The sequence below is a fragment of the Trachurus japonicus genome, chromosome 22, assembly GCF_045865225.1.
Source record: "Trachurus japonicus isolate A0001 chromosome 22, Traja_1.0".
NCBI lineage: Eukaryota > Metazoa > Chordata > Actinopteri > Carangiformes > Carangidae > Trachurus > Trachurus japonicus.
The window spans coordinates 25,985,625-26,012,821 of record NC_140928.1 but is presented as its reverse complement, the minus strand read 5'-3'; the positions used below and the strand labels follow the sequence as shown (position 1 = coordinate 26,012,821).

General features: G+C 41.0%; 1 protein-coding gene across 2 annotated transcripts in view; it reads left to right on the top strand.

Annotated features, from left to right (window-relative positions):
- The window catches only part of adck1 (aarF domain containing kinase 1), a 75,384-nt gene that overhangs the window by 44,857 nt on the left and 3,330 nt on the right, over positions 1 to 27,197 (top strand). Inside the window, exons 5-10 of one of the 2 annotated variants that reach the window (XM_085767860.1) lie at positions 317 to 478; positions 2,312 to 2,470; positions 3,210 to 3,326; positions 6,399 to 6,548; positions 7,990 to 8,187; positions 23,854 to 24,047. In XM_085767860.1, the coding sequence (XP_085623986.1) occupies positions 317 to 478; positions 2,312 to 2,470; positions 3,210 to 3,326; positions 6,399 to 6,548; positions 7,990 to 8,187; positions 23,854 to 24,047 (980 nt within the window). The remainder of the gene's footprint in view (positions 1 to 316; positions 479 to 2,311; positions 2,471 to 3,209; positions 3,327 to 6,398; positions 6,549 to 7,989; positions 8,188 to 23,853; positions 24,048 to 27,197) is intronic. The other variant, XM_085767861.1, reaches the window with a different exon arrangement.

Sequence of the window (27,197 nt, the reverse complement as noted above, 5' to 3'; positions counted from 1 at the left end):
ACTCTGGTATCCAGTCACACATTCTCAGCCCCACCTTGGTCCCAGTGTTGGTTTGGTTTCATTTCAGCGGTCTAACACCAACCATCATGATTCCACTATTGCATACCTGTTACTGTGCTCAACTCAACACATTTTGTCAAAGCAAAAGTTGGAATCTGTTCAGTAAAAGCTTAAATGGAAAGGTCCAGATTGATGATCACATTCTTTTCCCACTCCTCAGCCCCCCTTTCCCTCCTGTCCCCTTTATCTTTATCTATACCTAATTTATCCTCTGCTCTCTCCCACTCCTTTCTCCCTCTTCCCTATCTCTTCCCAGCAGCTGTCAGAGTTATTTGTCTCCTTTGAGGAGAACCCTCAGGGTGCAGCCTCCCTAGCCCAGGTCCACAAGGCAGTGCTTCATGATGGGAGGACAGTGGCTGTCAAAGTCCAACACCCCAAAGTCCAGAGACAAAGCTCCAAGGACATAGTGGTGATGGAGGTGAGTGTGTGTCGGTTAAACTGCTTTGAAAGAAATGAAGACTTGTTTGTGTGGCATACAGGCAGCACGACTGATGCATGTTATTCTCTGTTGATGGGTTAACAAACAACTGGCCAGAAACACACTCCCTGTGTTGTATCATCATGGCAGCTGACATTGCTGAACATCTCTACGGCATTGCTGCTGCTGAAGCTCCAACTTTCTCTTTTTTCATTTTTGAATTTTTTTTTATTTTATGTCTTTTTTTTTTATCCCAACAGAGACTTGATTACATTATGACACCAGCAGCGACCGCACATAAACCTGATACCTTCCATTATCTGTTCCATGTCTAGGCTGAATCTGAATATGACACAGACATGAAAAAATTTTATATATTTGAACCAGTTTTAGCAGATGAATAAGAAGACAGTGGCAATTTAGAGACAAATACATCAATTATTATCTTATAATTAAAAGAAATCCAACATTGGAGTTATGTGCAATCTTGATGTAGGGTGATAGAGTAGTGAAACAGCAGAGTGGCAGCCAGACAAGCGTGATTCCCTGCCTCATTTGTGTGTTCCTGACATAAACTCTATGTCCCTTGTTAGGGAAATAGCTTAAATTGGTAGATTTATTTAATTTAGCACTGTTGGATCTTTTCTCTTACACACATCATACATTCACATCATATTTACAGCAAAGCTCTTTTTTCATGCTCACCATTCTTCAGTATAAGCAATGGGCTTATTTGAACAAGAACATATTCTGGAGTTTATATGAAATTGATATGAAGCTTCAGCAGTCAGATCCATGGATCGTGGATGTTGTGCCACATTATTTGGATAGGGGTGCAGTATTAAAGGAATAGTTCACTCAAAATTGAAATTTCACTCATTATCCCCTCCCCCTCATGTGGACTAAGGGCTGGGAGAAGTTTCAGAGTCCTCCGTGGCTTCTCTGAGTTACAGGGGGTCTCGGCGTAGCAGTGCATGTCCACATAACGGTTGCAAATGGATACCAACTGTCTTCGTAACAAAAAGACACACCAAAAAACATCCAAATACCTCCATAGTGCTTGTATGTAATGTCCGTCTTGTCCGTCCGGCTTCAACACAAGACGGACATTACATACGAGCAGCATGGAGGTATTTGGATGTTTTTTGGTGTGTCTTTTTGTTACGAAGACAGTTGGTATCCATTGACAACCGTTATGTGGACATGCACTGCTACGCCGAGACCCCCTGTAACTCAGAGAAGCCACGGAGGACTCTGAAACTTCTCCCAGCCCTTAGTCGACATGAGGGTGAGTAGATAATGAGTGCAATTTGAATTTTGGGTGAACTATTCTTTTAAAGCACTGCAGAAAGCTAAAACTCTTCCTGTGGATCTGGATTTATGCTGAGGCAGCAGGTGTTTGGGTCAGACTCTGAATCCGTGGACCCTAACCTGTGTTGTGTTCACAGTTGTGGTGTGATGGTGTGGAGAATGCTTTCTTCTTAAAACCAATCAATCGTGGTGTGAATGTCACAGTGGCCACTGGTGGTCGTTCTGTAATGGCTACTTCCAGCAGAATAATGCTCTATCTATGCCACAAATGGTTTATCAGTATGACAATATGAACTCCACTGGGCTGGAGACTCTGCAACATGTTGACAACTGTTTGCAGAGACTGGTGGAATCAGTGTCATGAGGAACTGGGGCTGTTTGACATCAAAGTGAGGCTCTACCCTCTGTTAGTGTGCTGTTAGTAATGAAGTGCCTGTTAGGTCTATCTAACCCTGTGCATGCCTGTTTTATTTCTCTGGACAGTGAGGGTGATATTTTGCTGTTTTATTTTGTCATTTGAAGGTGCTGCTGAGGACAGTCCATTGGCTCTTCCCAGACTTTGCCTTCATGTGGTTGGTGGAGGAGGCCAAGAAGAACATGCCGCTGGAGCTGGACTTCCTCAATGAGGGACACAATGCAGAGAAGGTTGCCAAAATGCTGGCCCACTACCCCTTTCTCAAGGTACACATAAAAATGTAGAGCTCTGACATCCAGCTTGATGCATTTGTTTAGGCTCCTCTCCCTGAGCTCCTGCTGTTGGAGATATCCCAAAGCACATCCAACTGTTGGAGACCTTCAGGGTAGACCCAGATTCTGGAGAGATGATGTATTTTATTTGGCCTCAGAACGCCTCGTGAACCTTCAGGAGAAGCCGGACAATGTTCCAAAGGAAGGAGATGTCTGGGTTACTTTGCGTGACCTGCTGTGGCTGCAGAAAGGGGATGGATAGAAAGAGCTATGCTGTGCTAAATGGAGATGATAGAAAATAAACTCCTAATAAGATCCTCCTATCCACAGGCAAGATAGTTGTGTGAATGTGTGTGTATTGTAAAAAAACAAAACAAAAAACACATCTATACTCAATATTCCAATATTCCATTTAATCAGCTTCATATTCTTTCAAATGACCTTCTAAATTAATTTAAATTTAGGCCTATAAATTGCCCTTTAGTAAAATGGCCACCACTTTTTTTTACTATTAAAAAGGGGAGAGACCTTAATTAGTCCTCTTGTTTAACCAGCACTAAAGCAAATCCAAAGTACAACCAGCTACAATATAATGCAAACCTGACAACATCTGTACAGACAAATTAAATGTAGAATATAAAAAAGTAGCAACTACTGTGATCCAACAAAGAAAAAAATAAATGAAATGAAATTTTACTCTTCCTTCTTCTCGTCTGACCCTTTCTCTCCACAGATTCCTGCAATCCACTGGGATCTGTCCACAAAGAGGATCCTGACCATGGAGTTTGCTGAGGGGGGGCAAGTCAACGACAGAGACTACATGAAGACACACAGCATCAATGTCAATGAGGTATTGACTGTGTGTAGCAGACACTGAGGTTCTGAACCAGCTGTTAGGCCTTTGTCACAACAAAGCAGCCGTGCCCCCAGAACAGCTCCCCTCAACACAACACAACACAACACAACACAACACAACACAACACAACACAACACAACACAACACAACACAACACAACACAACACAACACAACACAACACAACACAACACACACAACACAACACAACACAACACAACACAACACAACACAACACAACACAACACAACACAACACAACACAACAACACAACACAACACAACACAACACAACACAACACCCAAACTTTTCACACTATTTTCTAGTGTGAATGCTGAAAGGCTGAAAGGCATTCACACTAATGTGATTTTTTTTCTAACTATTGACAAGTCACACACCAAGCAGCCTGATTAACAGCTACAAGACAGAAAAGTGTGGAAGACTCGCTACACAGCATTTAAAACACACTCATGGATCACAACTTCACAACTTTAAGCAAAACCCCAACATAGTGTAAAACATGGGGCCGTTAATTGTATTTTTTGTTGCAGTCTTTGGATCTTTTATGATTCACACACATGTGAAGTCAAAGGGATAGTTCAACATTTTGGCAAATGCACCCATTGCCATAATCCATGTAGTCATAGAGGTAGGTAATTAATTACCTTTTAATTGTCGGTGCATGTGGTTTTGAGATTCGCTGGGCAGAGCTGCTCAGGTAATGGCACATATCCACTGCCCCTCATCAAAATACACAATCCAGCAACTCCAAAACGCTCTCAGTGACAAGGTGTGACCTGCACATTCACCATGCTATGAAATAATCATGTATAATAATGTAACATTACAACACACAAAGCAATTACTCTGAACTACTTTTACTTTTGAAATCACTCCGCCCAGCAGCCGTGTCTGGAATGTAGTTCCTGCTATGCATTTACCTCAATAAACAACTCTGTCTCGTAACGTTACATGAATATTTCATAGTGTGGTGAATGTGCAGGACCAGGTCACAACTTGTCCACGAGAGCGTTTTGGAGTTGTTGGATTGTGTATTTGATGAGTTTGATGAGGGAAACCAAGAAATTCCATTAGCCTCCATAGCTCTGAGCAGCTCACTTCTCTGCTCCGCTGTTCTAAAAATAGCTTGCACCGACAATTAAAGGTAACAAACCTACTCTAAGACTATAGGGATAATGGCAAGGGTGAATTTGCCAAAATGTTGAACTATCCCTTTAAGGTTTTGATTGAGATCTGATTAAAAGTTAATTTACCAGAAATATGTACATTTGGTGGTTTCTATATTTAAGTTGGCAGGTGATTAGTTCACATATTTATGTTATACAGTTTATTAAGGTTGGTACATTTATCATCACATGTTCACATGAATTACAGGATCTTTAGAGTAACCTCTGGAATCAGCTGGTGTAGTTCTTGCATTTACCTGAGCTCAGGTCTTCCCTGCATGTTACTGGTTAGGTGAGTGACATGTGACCGGAGCAGACTGGAAGTTGATGTTGTGAAGTCAAGTAAAAGCTGCTAAAATGAAGATCCAGGAGATCTGAAAGAGGTCCATACCACCACATACCCTACATACATACTGTACATACACTCACATTATACACACATAAAACCAGTTTTCCTCCACTATCCTTGCGGGGATGCGGCTCAGTCACATAAACGACCCTTCCCCTAATCTAAACCTTATTTTAACCCTAAGAGCAAGTTGTATCTCTCAAAAACCCATGGTGACTCCTTACAGCCTCGTGTGCATTCAGATTTAAAGTCCCCACCACGAACAAGAACACACATGTACACCCACACACACACTGACAAGATGGATAGAATTATTAGGTGGCAGTGGTGCATGCTGGACCAAGTGTCTGTGTGTGTAATCACATGATGGATTATTGCCCAAACAGACTTTCCTCTTACCTCGACCTCTTGACATGGACACAACAGAACAGCACCATACTTTCTCCCTCGTATCGGTGGGAGAAGACCGGCACAGTACAGTACTCACCAGACTTTATTCATCAGCCTAATTAAGTAAAACTAGTATTTTCAGTTTTTGAAGCTGGTTGAAATATTTCTCATGCTGAGCTGCAAATTTAAACCAGCATGGTGAGGACGTTGCCCTAGGCCTACAGTATACCAAGATCCAGATGACTTTTTATTATCCTGTCAAATATGATGTGTGTCCTCGTATTGTTTAAGGGCATCAGTGAGATGATGAAATGTGATCTAGTGAGTCACGTGAGCAGGGAGACACAAGAGGACACCAGCACAAGCCACTGATATAATTTGATTTATTAAGACTGAAGAAGTCGTCACCAATAAGTTGAGGCTGTTTTCCCAGGACAACACTCAGATAGCATGGTGTTATCACTCTGCTTTCAAGCCATAACAAATGAAGGGAAATACACACAGTTTAGGTTCAAATGAAGAATCTATTATATTTAATTTAAATAAAAATATAGAGGAGGGAGGGAGGGACAGAGATGGCAGTTTGACTGACACATCATGATCCAATTATCTTGAATGTCACATTCAAGATGATTGGATGGTGTTTTTCCAGGCTTGTCCATCCCACAGGCAACTGACTTTTTTCATTTTTGTGAAAAGTCATTAAATGACTTGGTTGCAATCGGGGTCTTGATAGGATTTAAAGCTATTCAGTAAAAAAAATGCCACAGAATAAGATCCTCAACCCTACCTTTAATTGTCCTCTGCATTCAGTTTATTTAATTTTTACATTTCTTATTATTATTATATTATTTTAGTATTTATTTTAATTATTTTAAATATTTAAGTGTGCATATTAACCATACAGTTCCTGAGTCTTTATGCTAGGTACCCTCAAACACTGAATAGAATATTAGATTTTTTTTGTATACTTTTATTGAACACATTGCACATGAATAACCAATCAATTAAATACATTGTTAAATTAACCCTTCCCTTCCTCCTCTCCTGATTCATTGTATTTTAGGCAACCTTATCCGATGGATATATGATTAATTGCTCAGCCCTATTTGACTGTAACTTCTCCTCCGTGTTCTCAACAGGTCTCAGAGAACCTGGGGAAGATCTACAGTGAGATGATCTTCGTCCACGGCTTCGTTCACTGTGACCCACACCCCGGCAACGTGTTGGTCCGAAAGTGTCCCCAGAGCAAGAAGACGGAGATCGTCCTGCTCGATCACGGCCTCTATCAGGTGGGAAATCTCCAGGCTGCTTGGACACGAAGACAGCACCACCGCTTCTAATATTGTCCTCCATTTTTCATGCTGCTGACTGAGGCCTTGAGTATATAGGCAGAGCAGCAAACAAACAGTCAACATGCACTTAAAAAAAACACATGGACACCGCACACGTTCACAGACACACACATACTTTTATTAGAGCTGCAGCAGGATAAAAGCTTTTTGATAAACAGCTCATTTAACATCGTTCTCTGGCAGAGTGCTGTGCGCTGTGTTTGGATTGGTTCGCCACAGCCTTAATTATAAAGGCACATAGACTATACGCACGCTGCTGTTGTGTATACACACACATACACACACACATGCAGCTTGTTAACACACTTGCTCTTACAACAACTCACACGCCTGACATGGGTTCATTTATTTCCTGTTCCTGTATTCATGAAGAGAATTTAGAGATAAAAAATGCAACTCCTTCATCTTTGACAACCACACACACACACACACACACACACACACACACACACACACACACACACACACGTAAAGCGAGAGATAGAGACAGACTTCCCTTCAACCATAATGGCACCAATTTTTCTCTAATGACTTCAAATTTCAGCTGTCATTTTGGAGTAGAATATTAATCCACTCTTCAAATACACACCTACACACGCAGTCATTTCCAGTATCATTACCAACAGGGTGCTACACATTGTGTGTGTGTGTGTGTGTCTGAAGTGGTTACATGTGTTTAAAACAAAAGAAAACAACAACAAAAAAAACATGTAATGCTAATTGTTTTATTGTTTGGGGAGATCTGAATGTCTATGATTAGATAAACATACTGTAGAGGACACGGTTGATGATGGTGCAGAAACACACTGTATGCTTCGGATTTATGACTCACAACAAAACAATAGGAATATCTGAATTGGTGAAGACAGGCAAATTAGGTTAAAGGTTAGGGTTACACATCCTGGACAAGTCTCCAGTCTAATCACAGAGCTGACATACACACACCACACACTCACATTCACACCTACGGGCAGTTTAGAGCCATCAGTTGACCTCATGTGTATGTGTTTGGACTGTGGGAATAAGCCATAGAACCTGGAGAGAACCCACACAGGCAAAGGGAGAACATGCAAACTCTGCACAGAAAGACACCCAAGGCCCATTGCACCCAGAACATCACAGCTATCAGCTATCTAAAAATGTCTTCACAAAGGACAGATGATCAACGTCAATGAAAAATGACTAGAACATGTGTCTTCATCAGGGTTTTGTTTCATGGCATGGAGGAATAATTACATTATTATTACAATAGAAAAGTGCAAAAGTGTAGATGTTTGGAATGCAGATGCAATTTGTTTATTATTTGAAGTACTGTAAGTTATCGCTATAATTATCATTATATCATCATCATCATCACATATCATCCTCTCCCCTCCAGAGGCTGCAGCCAGACTTCAGGCTGGACTACTGCCGCCTGTGGCAGGGGCTGATAAAAGGAGACATATCCAAGGTGGAGCATTACAGCCGCAGACTGGGAGCTGGGGATCTGTACCCACTGTTCGCCTGCGTACTTACCGCTCGCTCCTGGACTGCAGTCAATGCTGGCATTAGTTCTGTGCCTGTCACACACTCTGAGGTATGATCCCACACAAACACTCAAACACATCGTCTGTCAGCAGCACAACAATCAACACAATAAGAGTCGTTTAAAGCGCGTGCACAAGTTGGCGTGTACAGTTACAGAGCCCCAGTGGAGTGTGTGCACTTAGATGTTAGGAGAAAATATTCTTCCTCTTACTAAAACTAAAACCATAGTTGTCAAGTTAATTTCATGAAACAATTAGTTACTTCAGGCTCCATTAACTTTAACATTATAAAAACATGTGCAGTTGTTTGAGTGATGAATTTATCAATCAATTAATTTGTAGCTGTTCACAATTCCAGCCCTCACTACAGTGAACTTATTGTGGTGAGGGCTGGGTTGGACTGTGGTCATTTCTGTTCACATACTTTAGTGTCTTTTTTGTTAGGGGCTGTTTTTTTTTCTTTCTTATTTTCTTTTGTTTCTTTTTCTTTTTTGCCTTTATTGGTTAGTATAGTATAGAGAGACAGGAAATGGGAAGGCAGAGAGAGGGGGGGTGACATGCAGTAAAGGGTCGCCCGATGCGGGATCCGAACCGGGGCCGACTGTATCGAGGACTGTAGCCTCTAAGTTGTGCTTATGAGGAGGTTTTAGCACAGCATCCAATAAACCAATCACAACTTTTAAGTGAAGCACACTGGTGCAGACACAATCCATGGTTAGGAACCATTGCAAAATAGTGAATAAAAATATAATTTGGCTCCGTTGAACAGCTGGAAAGTTTCCATGAGTTTACGTGATTAAATTATTTCATGTCATTCATGTGAACCAGGCTCTAACAGGGAGTACGCTTGGCTGGTGGAAGCTTGAGAGAGGAGGCCTCTTCTCAGCACTGTCTATACAGTATGGCTGCCAGGGTGCAGCTTATGAATGAGTTTGGGATGCTCTCATATTTTTGACCATGTAATGTAACAGGTTAGTTTTCCTGACCCAAAGAGGCCCACATAATGATACTAAATATAACACAAACGCTAACGTGACTTATGGGAGTTGTTAAGTTTTGCTACAAGAAAAGACAGTAGAATCCACCAGCAGAGAGTGTTTGTGTGTGTGAGTACCCCGTTACCCACAGGGGTTCCACAATGCCATCTGTGCTCAAGAGGGTGTTTATTTATATACCTCCCTTATGCAACGTTTTGAAGCTGGCAAAAGCGCTGCGCAACAGTCTGCTCCAGTGTGCCGCCCCCTCTATCATCATGGGCGGTGCAAGGCGTTGTTGGGCAGGGGCCAGTACATGAGTAAGTTCTTCTGAAACTGAAATGTATATATCTGGGGACAGAAATACCACTGAAAAGGTACCGATAATAGTGTCACGTTTTGGTTGTAATCTGAGGCCGTTTTAAAAAATCATCATAGAAGGCTGAAAATCACAGGACATGTCTGTTCTGATGACACAAGTCAGCAGTGTGATGGCCCAGACGCACTGCCCGTGGAACCGAATTGAGCGCCCTAGAGCAGAGGCAGTTTCTGATCAGCGCCCATGTTAACCTTTCTGACTGGCCGCTTTGGGATTTGGGAGCCTCCTTTCTTAGTAATTAGAGGGGGGCTGTATCTGACACTAAGGCGCACACTGATTGGCTGGTCATCCTGGGAGCTGGACAGTGAGCTGCTGATATGACTCAACAGGTCTGGTAGGAAAACTGCCCCAGAAAATGATCAACCCGGCAGCATTTCGATAAACTAAGGACATATTTGAGGGTTCACTCTCTCACCTGAAAAACCACCAAAATGAACTTAAACAGTCTCTCTCACTTCCTGACGAAGGCTCTCAGCCGAAATGCGTCGAAGCGTCCTGTTTTATGTTTTGCCCTTAACACAATAAAGGCATTTAAAATTTTTGATACAAGATGAATGCCTTGGCTTTTTCTCTTTTTTCTAGTCTCTCTAGGATTTTGTGTCTTAAACAAAACTTAACAAGTTTGTGCCTAAACCTAACCAAAGCGAGAATGAGAAAACTGTTTTATTCATTAGTCACACATTGACAAACAATTCTGTTCATTTGATCTGAATGTCAGTGTGTAAATAAGAGTGGAGGCTGAGTCATTCTGTATCTTAAATCCTTCACCCAGTAAAATTATCAGGTAGGAAGATGGTTTTCTTTTTTGAGTTTGCATAAACTTTAATACAGTTTATGGCATAAACCTGCTAATAAAAGCTGATTGACCCCTTTTTCGCTGCAAAGAGCAATGACAACATGTCCTTATAGAACACACACACACACACATGAAGTGGAGAAAGAGACGTCACAGGATGTTGTGTTCACATCCCTGTTGATCTGAGTCAGAGTAGATGTATACCTACGTCTTATTATTAGTATTAAGTGGTCTGGCCTGGCTGTGAATGCTGATTGTTCACTTCTCCATTTTCAACAAAAGATGTGATTGCAGCTGGAAAGAGGCTTGACAAACTGCTACAGTATTCACATCACCATACCATATTTGTAACTCCCACTAAATATAACAGCATGTGGATCTTAGTGAGTAATTCTCTTGACGTCTGAGGTGATTTCTGCTCATGTTACAATGAGCTTTGTTTTATGTTACCATTGACATTTAGTCCAATGATTATTCTCCCTGTACTGTATGGTAAGTGTCTGTACTAAACAGTGTTGCCTTAGTGAAATAAACACACACCATTGTGGTTAAAATCAATCTATATTGGGATTAACGGCATTAGAAAGTGGCCTCAGAGGACAAAACTATTGATCACGTCTTTGTAAAGAAGCTGGATTATTACATATTATTGAGGGAATGTGCATTTTTATAGATTCATCAGAATTCTGGTGAATGTGTGAGAGTGTTTTCTTCTCCCTCTCTGTCTCCCAGTTTAGCTGACATGAAAGCAGTAGGCCAATGTAGGCTAACTGTCATTTATATGCCCCGTCTCTCTCCCTCTCTCTCTCTCACACACACACACATTAGGTAGACGCCACTCTAGTGCCCTCCACTTGAACACACTTGTTGATTGTGTAGCACTCTGCATTTATGAGGCCATTTGGAGACATTACTGTTGCCACAACCGCTCATCTGCTCTGCTTTGTCTTTCTTATCCCTTCTGACATCCCCTCTCTTCTGCCCTCTCCTGCTCCCTCTCTTCTCTTTGTCCTCCAGCCACTCTCTCATGCATGGATCATTTTTAAGTCCTGTTTCAAACAACTGATGTATTCCATTAGTGTTAATGCAATCACATGCAGCAAATGTTGAGTGCTTTTAGAGCTGTTGCTTTTTTTCAGTGTTTCATTATCATGCAGGAATATTTTTTAAATTAAGGTAGTGGTTTAACAAGCCTAGTGATTTTTTTGTCCAGTTCTGCATATGGCCCAGAATATTAAATCCTGATTTTTCTTTTTTTCCCCCTATTTTTAATTGACTTTTCACCTGCAAGACTTATTCTTGCAGTTGGTATCCAGACTCTTATTTTTGTCTGGATACTGTGTTGCTTCTGATGTTTCACAGTAAAGAGAGCTGAAATCACAGTTCATCTTGAACCGATGTGTTTTGATGTATAGTTTTAATAGACGACATTACTTTCACTGTTTCAAACTTTTGGCAGACAAAATGAACAGAAAAACATATAACTGAGTTTTGTGACAGACGCAAACAGATAAATCCAGCTAATGCTATAGGCTTAAGCAGATATGCAGATATCAGTTGTGGAAGAGCAGTTCTTGTTTTGCAAAAATAACTAAAGACCTGAGACACGTGCCAGCCAGAATAACATCAGCATAACCATCACCCGCTTTAATTGCCTGTTGCAATTTAAGGTTTTTAACCAGGATTTGTATTGCAAACAGGGGACAAACAATGTCCAGACAGAAAAATGAAACTTTACTGTATTGCTGTAAGGTAACACAAAAAAACATTTAAAGGTGGATGGAGAGTCCAGAATAAAACTGAATCCAAAACAGAACAACAATGAACAGTGAAAGCCAACCAAAATTGAATTCAGTACAAAAATAGCTAAAAATGCAATACATTATACTTTGGGTCATCTATCCAATATGACAGATATTGCTATGGAAATGTCCCTATGCTGAATATGCAGTAGTGCAGGTGAAAACCAGACAGTTGAGGCGATGCAGGAACTTAAAGTGAGTGTTCCCAGGAGCACAGTGGCATCAATACATGGGAAACAGAAGATGTTTGGAACCACCAGGACTCTTCCCAGAGGTTGACCATTCAGGCCTTTGGTCAGGGAGGTGACCAAGAAGCGACTGAGTTCCTCTCAGCATCACTCTGACTAAAAGACGCATGTCAGCTGCTAATAGACTCTAGGAGCTGGAGGAAGAAGACTTCCTGCTCCGAAGAGAAACAAAGTAAACCAATAATTACAAACGCTATCTATAGTAAACACCAGGCACTGCTCATCACCTTTCACCATGCCAGTGCAGTTGGTTTCCTGGTGTTTGAGCAAGGACATACTGTCTGTTTCAATGTCGTTCTACTGTATATCCAAGTCCAGCTCCAGACAGGAGTGACAGTTGTTGTACAGTCATGTTATTATTAGATACATAATCCAGGTGGAACAATAACATGTCCAAATAAAGCAATATGGATTTTTGATTCATGATTTGGTCATCCCCTATCTGCCTTGATCAGTTTAGTATCATAAAGACATATTGTCTCTTTCTGCACAGGTTCAGGTTCAGGTTCAGGTTCAGGTTAATACCCAAGGGTAAACAAGTTTCACAGTTGAGAGTCGAAACAACCAGCACAATTCGAACAATCAAAACAAGACATAAAACATAAAAGAAGAGACATAAAACAAGAAACAAATTAGAATCGAGAGAAAGTGCTGCAATCCATGAAATAAAAACAAATTATTTAAATTATTTAAAAAGCAAAGAGCAAATTTATTACAGATAATAGATTTTTTTAAATGCAGTCATTCCAGTAAAATTAACTCTTGTGCAACATTACAACTCTAACATGATGCTCAGTTTCAGTCTCCGTTGCATATAGTACCCACACACTGTAGCAGAGAGACCCGCCACCAGCTACCATCTTGCAGTGTAACGGCAGAGTGATGCAGATACAGCGCTTCACAAGTCTAAATGTTCACAATAGAGGCATTTTCCATTTGCACTGGCTCCGTGTTGAAGTATAAACCAGGCTTTAGTGTATGAATGGAAAAATACAGCCTGAGAGAAGAGTTCAAGCTCCGCCTACTGCCATCTCTCTGTAAAGCAGGCTCGATCGTCGGATTGTCCGAGGAAAAACCTAAAAACTGACGCCCAATTAGTCAATGTGTGCGTTTGTTTAGTGCGATTCGTTCACTGTGCCCAAGTACAGTTGCATTCTTGGACTGTGCAGAATAAAAATGGTAATATCAGATCTTCCAGTAGATTCTGACATTCTGCCTCTGCCCACAGTTTCCCTAATATCTGCTGGCTGCTGAATGAAACCATTCTGCCAGCTCCCTGCTACACCGAGGAGAAAAGAAAAATCACAGATTCCACCTCCCCCCAACTGCATTCGCTTTGCCTTTTGCACGGCCTATTATCGCACCACTCGCAATACAATATGCCCTTATTGAAGCTTTCAGATGCAAATGAGAGCACTGTCGCCTTCTCTGTGTCCTGCTGACAGCTGTGAGGCCTGCTAACCAACCTCCTATAATTGCTACTAATTGTTATTCCCCAAGCAGGACTCAGCAGAGCACTTCAGAACACCCAGACCTCTGTTATGTGGACTAGGAGGGGACAGAGAGTGCTGGGGGGGGAAATAAGTTACATGTAACGGGATTACATAATGAGATTGCAAATTGAATAAAAAAAAAACTAAATGTAATTTGAACTTGTAACCTCATCAAACTATATGTATAAGAAAAAGATAGTGATTACATTTTGGCACAAGTACACTCTAACATTATTTCTGTTACTTTGTATCTCTTGGTTGGAGTAAATCTGCTAATAAAAGCTGATTGACTCCTGTTCCACTGTCAGTCCAGTTAACCTTTTTGGGCTTTACACACTCAACTACAAGGAGCAACGTCACACAGGAGGAAGAGTGAACTGCCAGCATTAAACTGCTTAAACAGATCTGTGGCATCTCACCCAAGTCAGACTCCTGTAAAAGTGTCCAATCCTCCATGTGAGAAGCTTTGACTTTTTCAAACTGTCATAACATGGAAATACACATAACATTATGATCAGCAAATGTAGGCCTTTGTCAAACTTTAAAAAAATTTCTAACCCCTTAATCACAACTGTTGCCAAAAAAGTGTTTGTAGTTTAGCCTATATCTTTATCAGGCATGATAAACATGATTATAGAGAATACTGTAGAATTGTTTTCAATGTTTACTGTACATGTGTTAGGTATATATATAAGTTTTGTGCTGATATATTTTATTTGATCTCAGGTTTTAATAATGATTTTTACTAATAGTGTCATGGCCACAGATTGGGTTCTCTTGGGACTTTAAGCAGTTTATCATTTTGTATCAGTCATCTTGTAAAGAGTCGGGCTGAAGTGTCTGATATTGAGATCTCGCTCTCTACATTTGAGGATTCTTACCTGCATTCGAGTTCTGAAGACACACTTGATGCCATCTTGAAATTGAAATATGATTGTTACAACATTTTGAAAGTCTAAGTTATACATTACATTCTTAGGCTGAAAAAACTACACTTGGTTGATAAAGCTCATAGACGGGTTGCCACGGGTGCAAGCTGATTTCCTACCGGCCGTGATGAGTTTGACAGAATCTTGTAAGGCCATCCCAGACATTATTGCTTCATTTTTACTTTATATGGTGAATTGATGGCATTTTCCTTAACACGTGGTCTGTTTCTTATATCTTCCCTCTGAAAAAGACACTAACGTTACATGCTATTGCCTTTTAAACAAGCTAGATAGTGACTAGTTAATGCAACAGTGCCATGGACAGGTCACTAGGGCTAACATGTAGAGACAATCTCACACACTCACAGTAGAATGCTTTATGCTTGTCCCAAATCCGCTGTTTCTAACCACGATAACCAGGTGTCCCCCAATCTGCTACACATTGGAACCATGCAGACTCGCTGCTATTTAAACAAGTCCCCAGATCACTGGCAATAAGTTGTGACATATCTCAATTGGTTGATGTGTCAGATATAAGGATATCCTTCTCTACTGTCACAATCTGATGAACACCTTAGAGGAACTGAGCAGGATTTTCCCGTGGCTATGCTACATTTTCACCTTAATTAAAAAGTAATTGTGATAATAAGACTTGTGACTTGTTATGAGTGAGAACGGAGGCTCTCTGCCTTCCACCTCGCATCTCATGGCTGAAAACCGACCTTGCAACATCAGTGTAGTACCTGGCCGCCGCCCCGGTGTCCCAGCTCTAGTCTCTGCACACTGCAACACAAACGCTCCGTAACCCGTTTGACAGTTAATCCTACACAAATACACATAGTATAATATAACGTTATCCACTGCTTTTTCGCCAGCTTCATTAAAACCAAATGCACATGGCCAGGTGGAGAGTTAACAAAACAGCAGAAAAGTGACCAGACTTGCATAGTTCCTCTTTAAGGCAGCTTTCAGAGTTTACCATACCAAAGATAAAAGTCTGTCTATGCCTCTGTCAGATAGCCTTGCCCTGAGTTGTCTTATTGATCTACCTCTCAAAATTGCATTGCCATTATCATTTTAGGTATTTGTCAATTCATATTCACAGAAAGCCCAGGTCTGAAGCATTTCTGTCAACTGGCATGTTCTCCATGTGCCTACATACAGTACAGGTTCTCTGCAGGTGCAGGTGTGAAGATGAGTGTGTTCTACGTTGTTCTATATGTCAGCTATGTGATGAACTAGTGACCTGACCAGTTTCATTAGTTATCATGTTTTAAAGGTAATCTGTACCATATTATATAATATATATTATGTAAATCTCTTCATTGTCGGCAACAACCTTTTCTTAAATTTCTCTAAGACAAAACTATGCAGGCTATGATTTTTAAAAACACTAATGGTCCAGGATGTACCTCAGCCTCACCTTATGCCATGTGTGTATTTATCAGACTATTACCAAGGCTGAACTAAAGATCAAATTCAGTCCCCATTTTCAGTGTGTCTACAAAATAGAAACATTTCTAAGCAGAATCTGTCTCACCTTGACCAGCTCTCCAACCACCACCATTTTTATTCCCACCACTGTCAGTTCCTTTTCATTAGCAACCTCCACTCTCTACATTAGAGATGCATGGGTTAAAGGTAAAGGAGATGAGATTTCAGAGGAATCTCTTATCAGTGCCAGACTACAACTTGTGTAGTTTACATTTTGTTGTCTGCATTTCTCAAAGGTAATCTTTGTTCCCATTGACTCTTCCACTTACATTGCAAAAAGCCTTAATGTCTGAGTGGAAATCGGTTTCTCCAAGTTCTGCTTTAAATAAAATGACTATCTGACATTGGGTCAGAAGAATTACAATTCACTCAGTCAGATACATATTCCAAGTTTCTTAACACTTTGAGACTTTTTATCAATTTTATGAGAATGTAGGAGTCACAACCTGGAACCAGACTGTATCTGTGGTTCTGCTCTTTTTTGTATGTTAATGTGACTCTACAGGAGTTCAGTTGCCCTCCTGGAGCTCACTCTGTCCTTCTTTCATAGCCTCTATTCTACCTATCAATTTTTAAGTTTAAGTTTAAGTCATTGGACTGTCTTGAACTTGCAGTTCACTGTTTCTGTATCTTATGTGTGTGTGCATGGGTAGAATGTAACATAGTTGAATCAGATGCTGTTTGCTGCATCAGTGTCGTGAGTTCAAATCACTTCCTGTGGGCATGAGACAAAGACAGGCAGACAGAGAACAGAGATAGAGTTTATCTGTGTCAGGATGTTGACTAGCTGTCTGTCTCTCTCTGTGTCTGTCAACTCTCTGTTTATCTGGGCTGACAGCTCTGACAGTGCTGCTGTCACAAACACACATGCACACGCATGCATACATGCACGCACATACACACAGGCAGGAGGAATACATAATCCACGGCTGTTTGAATGATGTACTGTACTGACAACAAGTGTCAGCAAGCCCTCGCAGCTCATAGATTTGGGGTATATAAGTGTATGTTCTGTCAAATGACATCTTTGGTTGATGTTTTTATGTCTGATGATTGAAATAATTTTGTAGATAAGGGATGAAATCCTCACTTTAAAGTGTATCAGATAAGGAGTTAAACATCCCATGCCAGCTGAGCTGAAGAAGCCATATCACAAATGCTGAGCTGGGGCTAAGCTAAAGGCTAGGAGATGGAGACATCAGCCTTTTTATGACACCGACCCACATGAGAAATGCCAACACCCTGGCTAACAAGTGTGATGAAGTGGAGGCATTAGTGAAGAACCAGCAAGCGTGTTGTGATTATGGTCTTGTTTTTCACGGAGACCTGCAGCCTGTTGCACCAGCTCTGTGTAAGTTCTACCTTAAGTTAGAGTGTAAAGTCCACACTAAATGATACGTTGAAACTAGTTAAGGTGATACTTAAGATGTATCTTTGTTTAGTTGCACCACAGAGACTTACGTTTCATCTTAACAACGTCTAAACTAAGCAAGACGTTGTCGCAGATGGTGACGTAATCACATAAAGTAGCCAATGAGAGAAAAGTATCATTCCTCGTGCAGTGTTTAAACGTCTCATGTGAAATCCTCCCTCAACCGGTCAACGACTGGAGAAAAACACAGCGACATCGAGTGGCGAAACTGTCGACTACAAGGTAAGGTTGGCTTGAGGCATTCACAATAAATCACGGTAGTTTTTTTTGTTTTGTTTTGTTTATTTTTTATGTACTAGGCCATCACGTTAGTTGAAACAATGTAACTAACAAGCATGATTGACACACAGCAGCCTACCGCTCTGACAGCTTAATTTTTGTCAGATCCAACATCCCTTGTGAATTAATAAATCGTTAAATAGTCACTTGTTGAGCTGTGAAAACATTAAAATATTTTTAACAAAGATAGAGGGACAAATACAAACAGTTAGGCAAACGTTTAGAGCCGCTGTGTATCCGTCCGTTGTCAAGTCAACGGACGATCCGGTTCCATAACGGAGCACAGCTGTCCGTTCACTGACCGTAATATCCGTTAGCACGGGCTTTGCCTTAATGACTAGGCTACGAGGAAAAATAAAATCGAAATTTCTTCCTTCTAAATTGGATCCTAAATTAAATATGAGGCTATTTAGGAGCAAACTAGTGGACAAATGTTAAAAAAAAAAAAAAAGCACAGGGAACAGACAGACTCCCTGATCATGTAGGCTAAAGCCCCGCATAAGGGTCCCGTCCCCGTAAAGCCGGATTTCCGCCGAATCAACGATCTCTTTATTACTATTATTATGATTATTATTTGCTATTATTTGATGTTTTACCGTGACGTAGGGTTCACGTCATGATAACTTTGACCAGTCCGTTTTCTTTCTTGTTTGTAACCATGGACAGCTCCTACCGGATCGCGCTGCTGTGTCGCAACCCCCCCCCCCCCCACACACACACACACACACACACCTGAGAGGAAACCTACATTTTAGTGTAGTGTTAAAAGACTATACCTATAAAGCACAAAGTAATGCTTTATTAACGACTCAAGACGGTTACATATGTAGCGTCCACCGGGCGGCGGTGCGAGTGTTAACTTGTAGCCTTTGTGATATCTGCATCTCCCCGTGAGTTTTTCCTCACCCGGTTCACCACTCTAACGGCAGATATGTGTAGTAGCTACTGCTTGTAAAGTTCTCTGAGGCAAATTGGTTATTTGTAAATTTGAGTTATAACTACATTTTGACTGATTGATTAACGCTACTTTGTGTCCTCTTGCAGGGGTTTGACAATGACTGACCGCAGAGCAAGAAAAAGAAATTTCACACATGAAGAGATAATCATATTAATTACTAAATATAAACAACATCAAGCAATCTTGGAATCGAAATTCAACAACTTTGTTACAAATAAAAAAAAACAAGAAATCTGGGATGACATCACAAATGCCATAAATGCGAAAGGAGTCGAGCACAGGGACGTTAAGGAGGTACGGAAGAAGTGGAGCGACCTGAAAATGCAAGCTGTGGAGGACTTTCCTCGTCATGTCCCCACAGGAGGAGGACCTAAGCCTGACATGGGGCCATACTCGACGCTGGTGCTGGATATCATCGGAGAGGACTCTCCCTCTGTTGTTGGACTTTCAGATGGGATTGAAAGTGAAAGTCCCCAAGAACCTCCAGCTGCAAGAGCAACCCCGTCACCACCTACACCAGCTTCTCCACCTAAAGCAGCCTCACCAACCTTCATTTCACCAGCTGAAGAACCTGTGCCATCACCAGCATCTCACCAACACCCTGAGCCCTCCTGTCGTGCAGGAAAGAGGCCTAAACCCCGCATCCAGGAAGAAGCTTGCAGCCCGCCTGTGCCACCCACCAGCCAAGCGTCCTAAAGAACACATGCCTCCTGCTCCAATCATGTCTGAGGACTTACATAAACTCAGATGCCAATTATTTATAATGAGGAGATTGAAAAACTAAATCATGAGACACAAAAAATCAAAGCAGAAAAAGAAAAAATTGAACTTGAAAAAGTAAAATTGAATTTAGAAATTTTCAAACTGGAAGAGGATCTGAAAGCACAGGGATACACCGTCACACTTACAACTGCACTTACACCTTAGGATACCATCAGACACACACTAATGATTACATTCGATTTTGATTATTTATTATTATACAGCATTTGTATTTCTTTCTTGTTTTGTAATTGAACAAGAATTAGAAAATTATTATTAGATAGAGTTAGAAAATAAGTAATTGTTTGATTCAATATGTAGGCCTATTATTTGAAAAAATATTATTAGATAGAATTAGAAGTAATTGTTTGATTCAATATAGAAAATAAGTAATTGTTTGATTAAATAATAGAAAAAATAAGTAATTGTTTGATTAAATATAGAAAATAAGTAATTGTTTGATTAAATATAGAAAATAAGTAATTGTTTGATTCAATATAGAAAATAAGTAGGCTAATTGTTTGATTCAATAGGCTATGTATTATTTGAAAATGGAAATTAGATCATTTTGTATGTGTATGATATATCAATTAGAATTTTTTTTGTGTGTGTATTAATCTGTAGCCTATAATAAAAGCAATACTGTTATGATCATGTTCCTTTTCTTCTTTTCTGATTTGTCAGCCAAAGTAGGATGCTGCAATATAGGCACGAACAGTTGCAGCTTCATTTTGTAGATGGTCTTCGTGAAAATGAACTTGTAGGTCGCCATCATCTTCATTCATAACTTCCTCCTCCACTAGTGGCACTTTCCACATCATCGCAAGGTTGTGAAGGACAACGCAGGCACCCGTTACTGCAGCAGCTCTGTCAGGTTCCATTAAAATGCCTGTGACCAAAGGCACGACAAAGTGGAATAAGTCAGTCCCTATAGAATATGCAATCTTGATCATTTATGATGTTTGGCTACCTGAACAATAATCTTATAAATTATTAATATGATGTTCCATTAGGCTATTAGTCTACAAATAAAGAACGAATTAGGTACATTAATTCAATATAATGCAAACCTCTCTGCAAACAGGCCCATCGATTTTTGAGGACACCAATACATCGCTCCACCACATTTCTTGTTCGGATATGAGCTGAATTGTAGCGCTGCTCACTGGCACTTGTGGGGTTTAAATACGGTGTCATCAGCCATTTCCGCAGGGGGTACCCCGAGTCGCCTAGCAACCTCCCGGGGTATCTTCCTGCCTCGAAGTCTCTCCAGAGGCTGGACTGCCTGAGGATGAAGCTGTCATGCTTTGCCCCTGGCCATTTGATGACAGCGTTGGTTATCTTCAAATCAGCATCACACACAAACCATGGCGTTGATCGAAGGAAACCCCTTTCGGTTTACAAAGTCGTTTTCATTCTTCTGTGGCCTCTTCAGTCTGATGTGTGTTCCATCCACGCAGCCAAGGATGTCTGGAAAAGCTGCGATCTGATAGAACTTCTGACGGGTCGCATTTTGTTCTTCAGCCGTTGGGAACTTCACATATTGGTTAAAGCGCTGGCACAGTGCTACCGCGACAGCTCTTATTGTTCTACACACGGTAGATTTGTGCACACGGATCGAGTCCCCAACCAAGTTTTGAAAAGACCCGGTGGCAAAGTAGCGAAGTGCCAGACAAACTTGCAGTGAGGGACTGAGTGCTCCGTTTCTCTCCGTCTGATGCTCCAGTTCCGCGGCGAGTAGATCAGTGATCCGCTGAATCTCCGCTCGTGGGAAACGAAACCGTGAATATAAATCCACATCATCATAAATATCTAAAGGGTGTATTCTGTCACGAAGAACACGCGGCCGATGTAAAACAGCTGGGAGAAGAAGTTGATCTCTCTCCCCCTCCTCCAAATCATCCCACCTCTCCAAACGTTGCGCCATGACAACCACTACGGATGACTTTACACCTGCCAAGAACTAAGTGTAGGATTTAAGTTATAACTTATGACTACGTTGTAACTATCTCAGCTGGTGCAACACTTAAAATGTTAGTAGTGCGTAAACTCCATCCTAAGATAGAACTTACGTTCAAACTAGGCTACGTTTGAACTTACGCACAGCTGGTGCAACCCACTGCTGGTTTTAACAACAACACTCTGGACTGTGCGGATTTACCGGACAGAAATGCCAGAGCAAGTGGAAAGCATAAAGTTCTGCTTGTCATAGTATGGAGGTATTATTGTTACTTTATTATTTGCAAATGTGTATCTCAAACTGTGTGTGGGATGAGATCTGTAAATGTGACATTTGTGTGTATTGAAGACTTGTCTGTCTGCTTCTCTGCTATCTCCAAACAGTTTTACCAGAGATTTGCTCATATTTCGAAAACACAGTATTTTTCATGCTTGAAGCATGGCTGGGAGAGAAAGCTAGACGCCGGACATAGCAACAGTAACCAAGGGGGGCGGGGCTTAGCAAAGGGTCAAACACGGGGTGCTACTCTGCACCCTGGCAGACTGAGCCTGTGAGCCTGAGCTCAGGGCAAAGGGAAAGTGACACACAAATGTTTTTACAGATCGCCGTACACATTTGCGGATCCTGCTGCAGCAGAAGTGTACCAAAATGTGTGTGTAAAAAGACAGACAAACCCCCTGGGCTGATGACAGACACTTACAGATCTTTCTATGTAGGCTATGTACATAACTGTTTACACATTTACAGATAATTTATGTACACTTACAGATCTTCACATTTGCAGATTTGTCTTCACTTGCAAATCTGAAAACAGACAAGGATTTGTTTTACACATTTGCAAATCTGATTATGCATACAGATTCTGAACACACATTTGCAGATTCATGTACATTAGTACACATTTACAGTTCTCATCACACACACACAGTTTGAGGTACACATTTGCAAATAATAAAGTAACAATAATACCTGCTTGTGAACAACAGGTGGTGCAACCCCAGTAGTGGGCTTTTGCTAAGCCAACACATATATATTAAGTGTTGGCTTAATATATATGTACTGGGGGAATTCTCTCACATTGTCACCATTGTTGTTTACATACAACCACTAACAGCATCTGTAGTCACATGTGATGAATTTGAATCACATCACTCACCTCTCACTTTACTGGCTTCACTCAGTGGGTGTTGAATGTCCTACGAGAGAAAATAAGACACTTGATCTGACGTCAAGGAGGCTGACGCTTCTTCAACTATACCACCACTTGGCAGATTACATGTTATTATATTAACAATATAGAAGATGCTAGATGCTGCTCAGTCTAGTGTTTACTCTCATCACCATGACAACTGAGGGCTGGTTCACCTGCCACAACAGGGGCATTACTTCAGGAGACACCTCTAAGGCAGTGGTTTATCCCTGCTTTTGTCCAAGACAAGCCAGTCTTATTCTATCTTGTTCTATTTTATTTTATTTTGTTTTGTTTTGTTTTATTTTATTTCATTTCATTTTTTATCTTATCTTTCTGTCCATTTTCCTCTGTTGTGTCATAATTGTCATCATGTCCCTATAAGCAGGTAGGTTGTAGGATTTTGTTCCTATTGTCTTTGTTTATACATGATTTTGATTATCCAATTGGGTGTGTTATTGGGATTTTAAAATTTCAATATGCACAAATATAATTTTGATAACCTCACAACCTCAGAACAGACAAAGCTCTGTGGACCCCCTGAAATCTCTGACGCCCCTGAGGGGGGCCCAGACCCCAGGTTGGGAACCAATGCTCTAAGGGAGGTGTGAGAAGATAATCTGTGTGATTATTGAAGAGTTGTTCTTTAAATAGACATGGCAGCATTATTACGCACATACAAAAGTGTGTGGATAAACACTTTATGGTCTTGATGGTGCAGCATGTTTTATGTGTTTCAACATAATTGTTGCCTGGTGCCTCATCATCTCTGATCCTCACCAGCATGTGAGATTGGTTTGATGAATCAAACCCATTTGATGTGTGTATTCATTAACACCTGTTTCCCCATCTGAAAAAAAAACAACCAATCAGGGCATCATAGCCACATAGCCAGTTATCCCATGGATAGGTGTCTGGTGTTTACCAGTAACAAACAGTGTAGAGCATGCATGTTGTACAATAATGATTTAACTACTAAAGAAATAAATTGTCTAACCGTCTGTCTCCCTTCCCTTCACAGGACGTTGAGATACGGACCAACGCAGCTCTTTACTTGCCCCAGATCAGTGACCTCTTGAACCGAGTGCCCCGTCAGATGCTGCTGCTGCTGAAGACCAACGACCTGCTGAGGGGCATCGAGACCACTTTACAGACCAGAGCCTCATCGTCCTCCTTCATCAACATGTCCCGCTGCTGCATACGTGCCATTGCCAGGTCTGTGAGATCCTCAGGAAGTTTTATTTAGCTTAAACTTTATATGACATTTTGTCCATTTGTTCACAACATGCCTTGAAGGGAGTGTGAGGAAAGTAAAACATGCTGTAATGACAAAGTCCAGTCTGTATTGGTTGACTTAAACATAGTGATGCCATCATTTATTAAGAGTTTCTGAACTCATACAGAAAGTAACACTGACTGCTGTGAAGTGAACCTTCTCCTCATCTACTGTAGACTAATAGAAACATAAAATATTTGATAGGCAGAATTTTTTTTACATTTGTGACAGGGCATTGTTGAAGGTACTGCTCAGGAGTCTGCTGGGCTGTCACTGGATAGAAGCTATTTCAAAGTATTGTTGGTCTATAGATTTCACACTCATGCAGCGTCTCCTGACAGAAGTTTGAAGAGATTGTGTTGTAGACGTGTCCTTAATGATATTGTGGGCACTGACCAGTTTTTGACCAGTGCAGTTTTGTGACACACTAGAGAGCTTTCTTGTCTTAACAGTGCAGCTTCCGTACCACACTGTGATTGAACTGGTGTTCACACTCTCGTCTGTATATCTGCAGAAATTGCTGAGGATTGTGGATTTTATGAAATATGATGTCTGCTATTCTGTGTTTAGCATTTAGACATTTCTGACTGTGGCACTCCTGCTGTTTTCTTTCAAAGAGAGCAGGAATGAAGTCTGTGTTTTGTCTCAAAATAAGTTATATTTTGTCACAGTGATGGAGACATTTCATCTCACAGAGACACTTCCTGCTTTCTTAGTATATTTTTAGGGCTTTTTGCCTTTATTTGACAGCATAGTTGAGAGTGACAGGAAATGGGGAGGCAGAGAGAGGGGGAATGACATGCAGTAAAGGGCCGCCTGATGTGGGATTCGAACCGGATCCGACTGCAGCGTGGACTGTAGCTTCTGCATATGGGGCGCCTGCTCTACCCACTGCCCCACACGCCCCGTAATTATTTTACTTATTTATTTTTGCTTTGTTCTTGCCCCTTCTTATGTTAACTGATTTCTACTGAAATTCTTGCTTCTCTGCTATAAGAAAATACGAGCAGCAGCTCTGGACACATGACTATAATGTAATGGCCTGTTGCCATCGGCCTACCAGCAGTACAAGCCTGCACTGCAGTGGTTGGATACATATAGAACGTCTCTGATGGCACTTAGCCAAAGCTGATCAGCAGCAAGATGCTCAGCTACTTCATGGATGACTATCACAAACTGTTACAGGAGATTATAGTGCTGGGAACCAAAATTCATTGTTTAGAAGTGGACGTGGTGATAAATCAGTTCTCTACATATGATACTACTACAGCGGCTTTGTTGTCATAATGACGAAATTCAAGGTTCCTCTCCAAGTGCATTAAAACACACACATATATATTATATAAAAATCAAATAAAAGACACAGGTAAGACATGTTAACACACAAATAGATAAATAGCTTCTTTTGTGATCTGTGAGGGTGAGCTACTTGTATTTGAATAGAGGGATATGATTGCATGTGACAGGAGGGTGTTACACACACCTAACACCAACAAGACTAAGAAACAGGGAAACTGTGAGTCAGATAATACTAATATTAGAGTGGTAGCCCTCCTTGCAGCAAAGCCTAAGAGTAAATCATTCCCCTTTGAAAAAGGAGGACAAGTCACAGGCAGAGGCCAGAACCCCAAGATTTGTGATGTGATTGGTCAACCTGCATTATCATCCTCTTCAACTGCCATCCAGAACAAGACACAGCTGTAGACAGCTGTAACAGAGAGAACTATTCACAAACTTCCCCGAAAAAAAACAACTGATATATGGAATATTTTGAGAGCAGATATGCTCCACTACTGCAGGACCCTGGATCTCCATCTCATGACCTGGATAACCTCTCATCCTAACTGAGAAAGATAAGGACTGGGAGTAAATTAGACTCTGATTATCCTCAAACTCTGATAGCGGGTGACTTTGCTAGAAAGATGTGAGAAGCCAGAGCAGCAACAGACTCGACTGACATGACACAAAGAATTCTGCATATTGTAGTCGCACATTCAACCATAATACATATGCAATGCTAATGACTATTGATTGAAAGATGTGCTATTGCTGGTCACCATGTATGGCAAAACAGCAGTGTTTTCTCATACATGGTGATCAGCGATCCAGCATTGCAGGATATGAAACTGGAAAGTCTTGTATGGTCAAAAGCTTGTGAAAGAATATAGGCACACACACACACACACACACACACACACACACACACACACACTGCAAGTTGTTATAGAAATGGATATCAAAGGGAATAAATACATCGGAGGAACTCAAAGTGGTCAACGTTCTTTGTTCTCCGCTCGTCATTACTCACTGGTGACGCAGTTCCCTCCTCAGACGTCCACATTACAGAACTCTGCACACGACGTTCTTCAGTGTATGAAACTTATATAAATGGTGAAATGGTGAGGACGAAAATGTGTCAGAAGTGAGGAGAAACTGAGATGATGAGTAAGAGGCTTTGGGAGAGAAATTGAAGATTGCCACCATTTGTTGGGAGATGAGAAATATGGGTTGTCACCTCAGTTGATGGCTGATGGATGGGGCCGTCTGGACTCACACACAAGGAGGTGGCTGGCCTGGTGCTGTGCCGCTGACTCAAAGTAAAGTACCAACTCAAACACAGAGCTCCCTTTCTGTTAAGTCCCTGATGTTTCTAATGCAAGAATGTCTGTGTGGAGTTTGTATGTTGTCCCAATAAGTCAATTTGTTCAGTGGGCAACGTTTTAATTGGAGCTATATGCATCAACAATACAGACATAGAAACTTACTGTCATTAACAGGCCAGTTTCTCATCAGAATTTTAGACCAAATAGTGGAAGAAAGGAGAATTATGTCCGGATCCGATGTTGAAGAGATGGAGTAACATTTTGAATTTGATGGTCGTGCGTGTTTATTCGAACCAGAATATACAGATGAGGATGATCATTGATATGGAAACAGTCCTGAGCTCATAATAATCATGATAATCGTATACCGTGATTATTTATCTGACTATAATCGTGACATCCCTAGTGGTAAGGAACTGGTGGATGTTGCAAAGCATGTGTAGTGATATTTTGGGCATAATAGAGGCCGGTTTTAAGGTTTAAGTT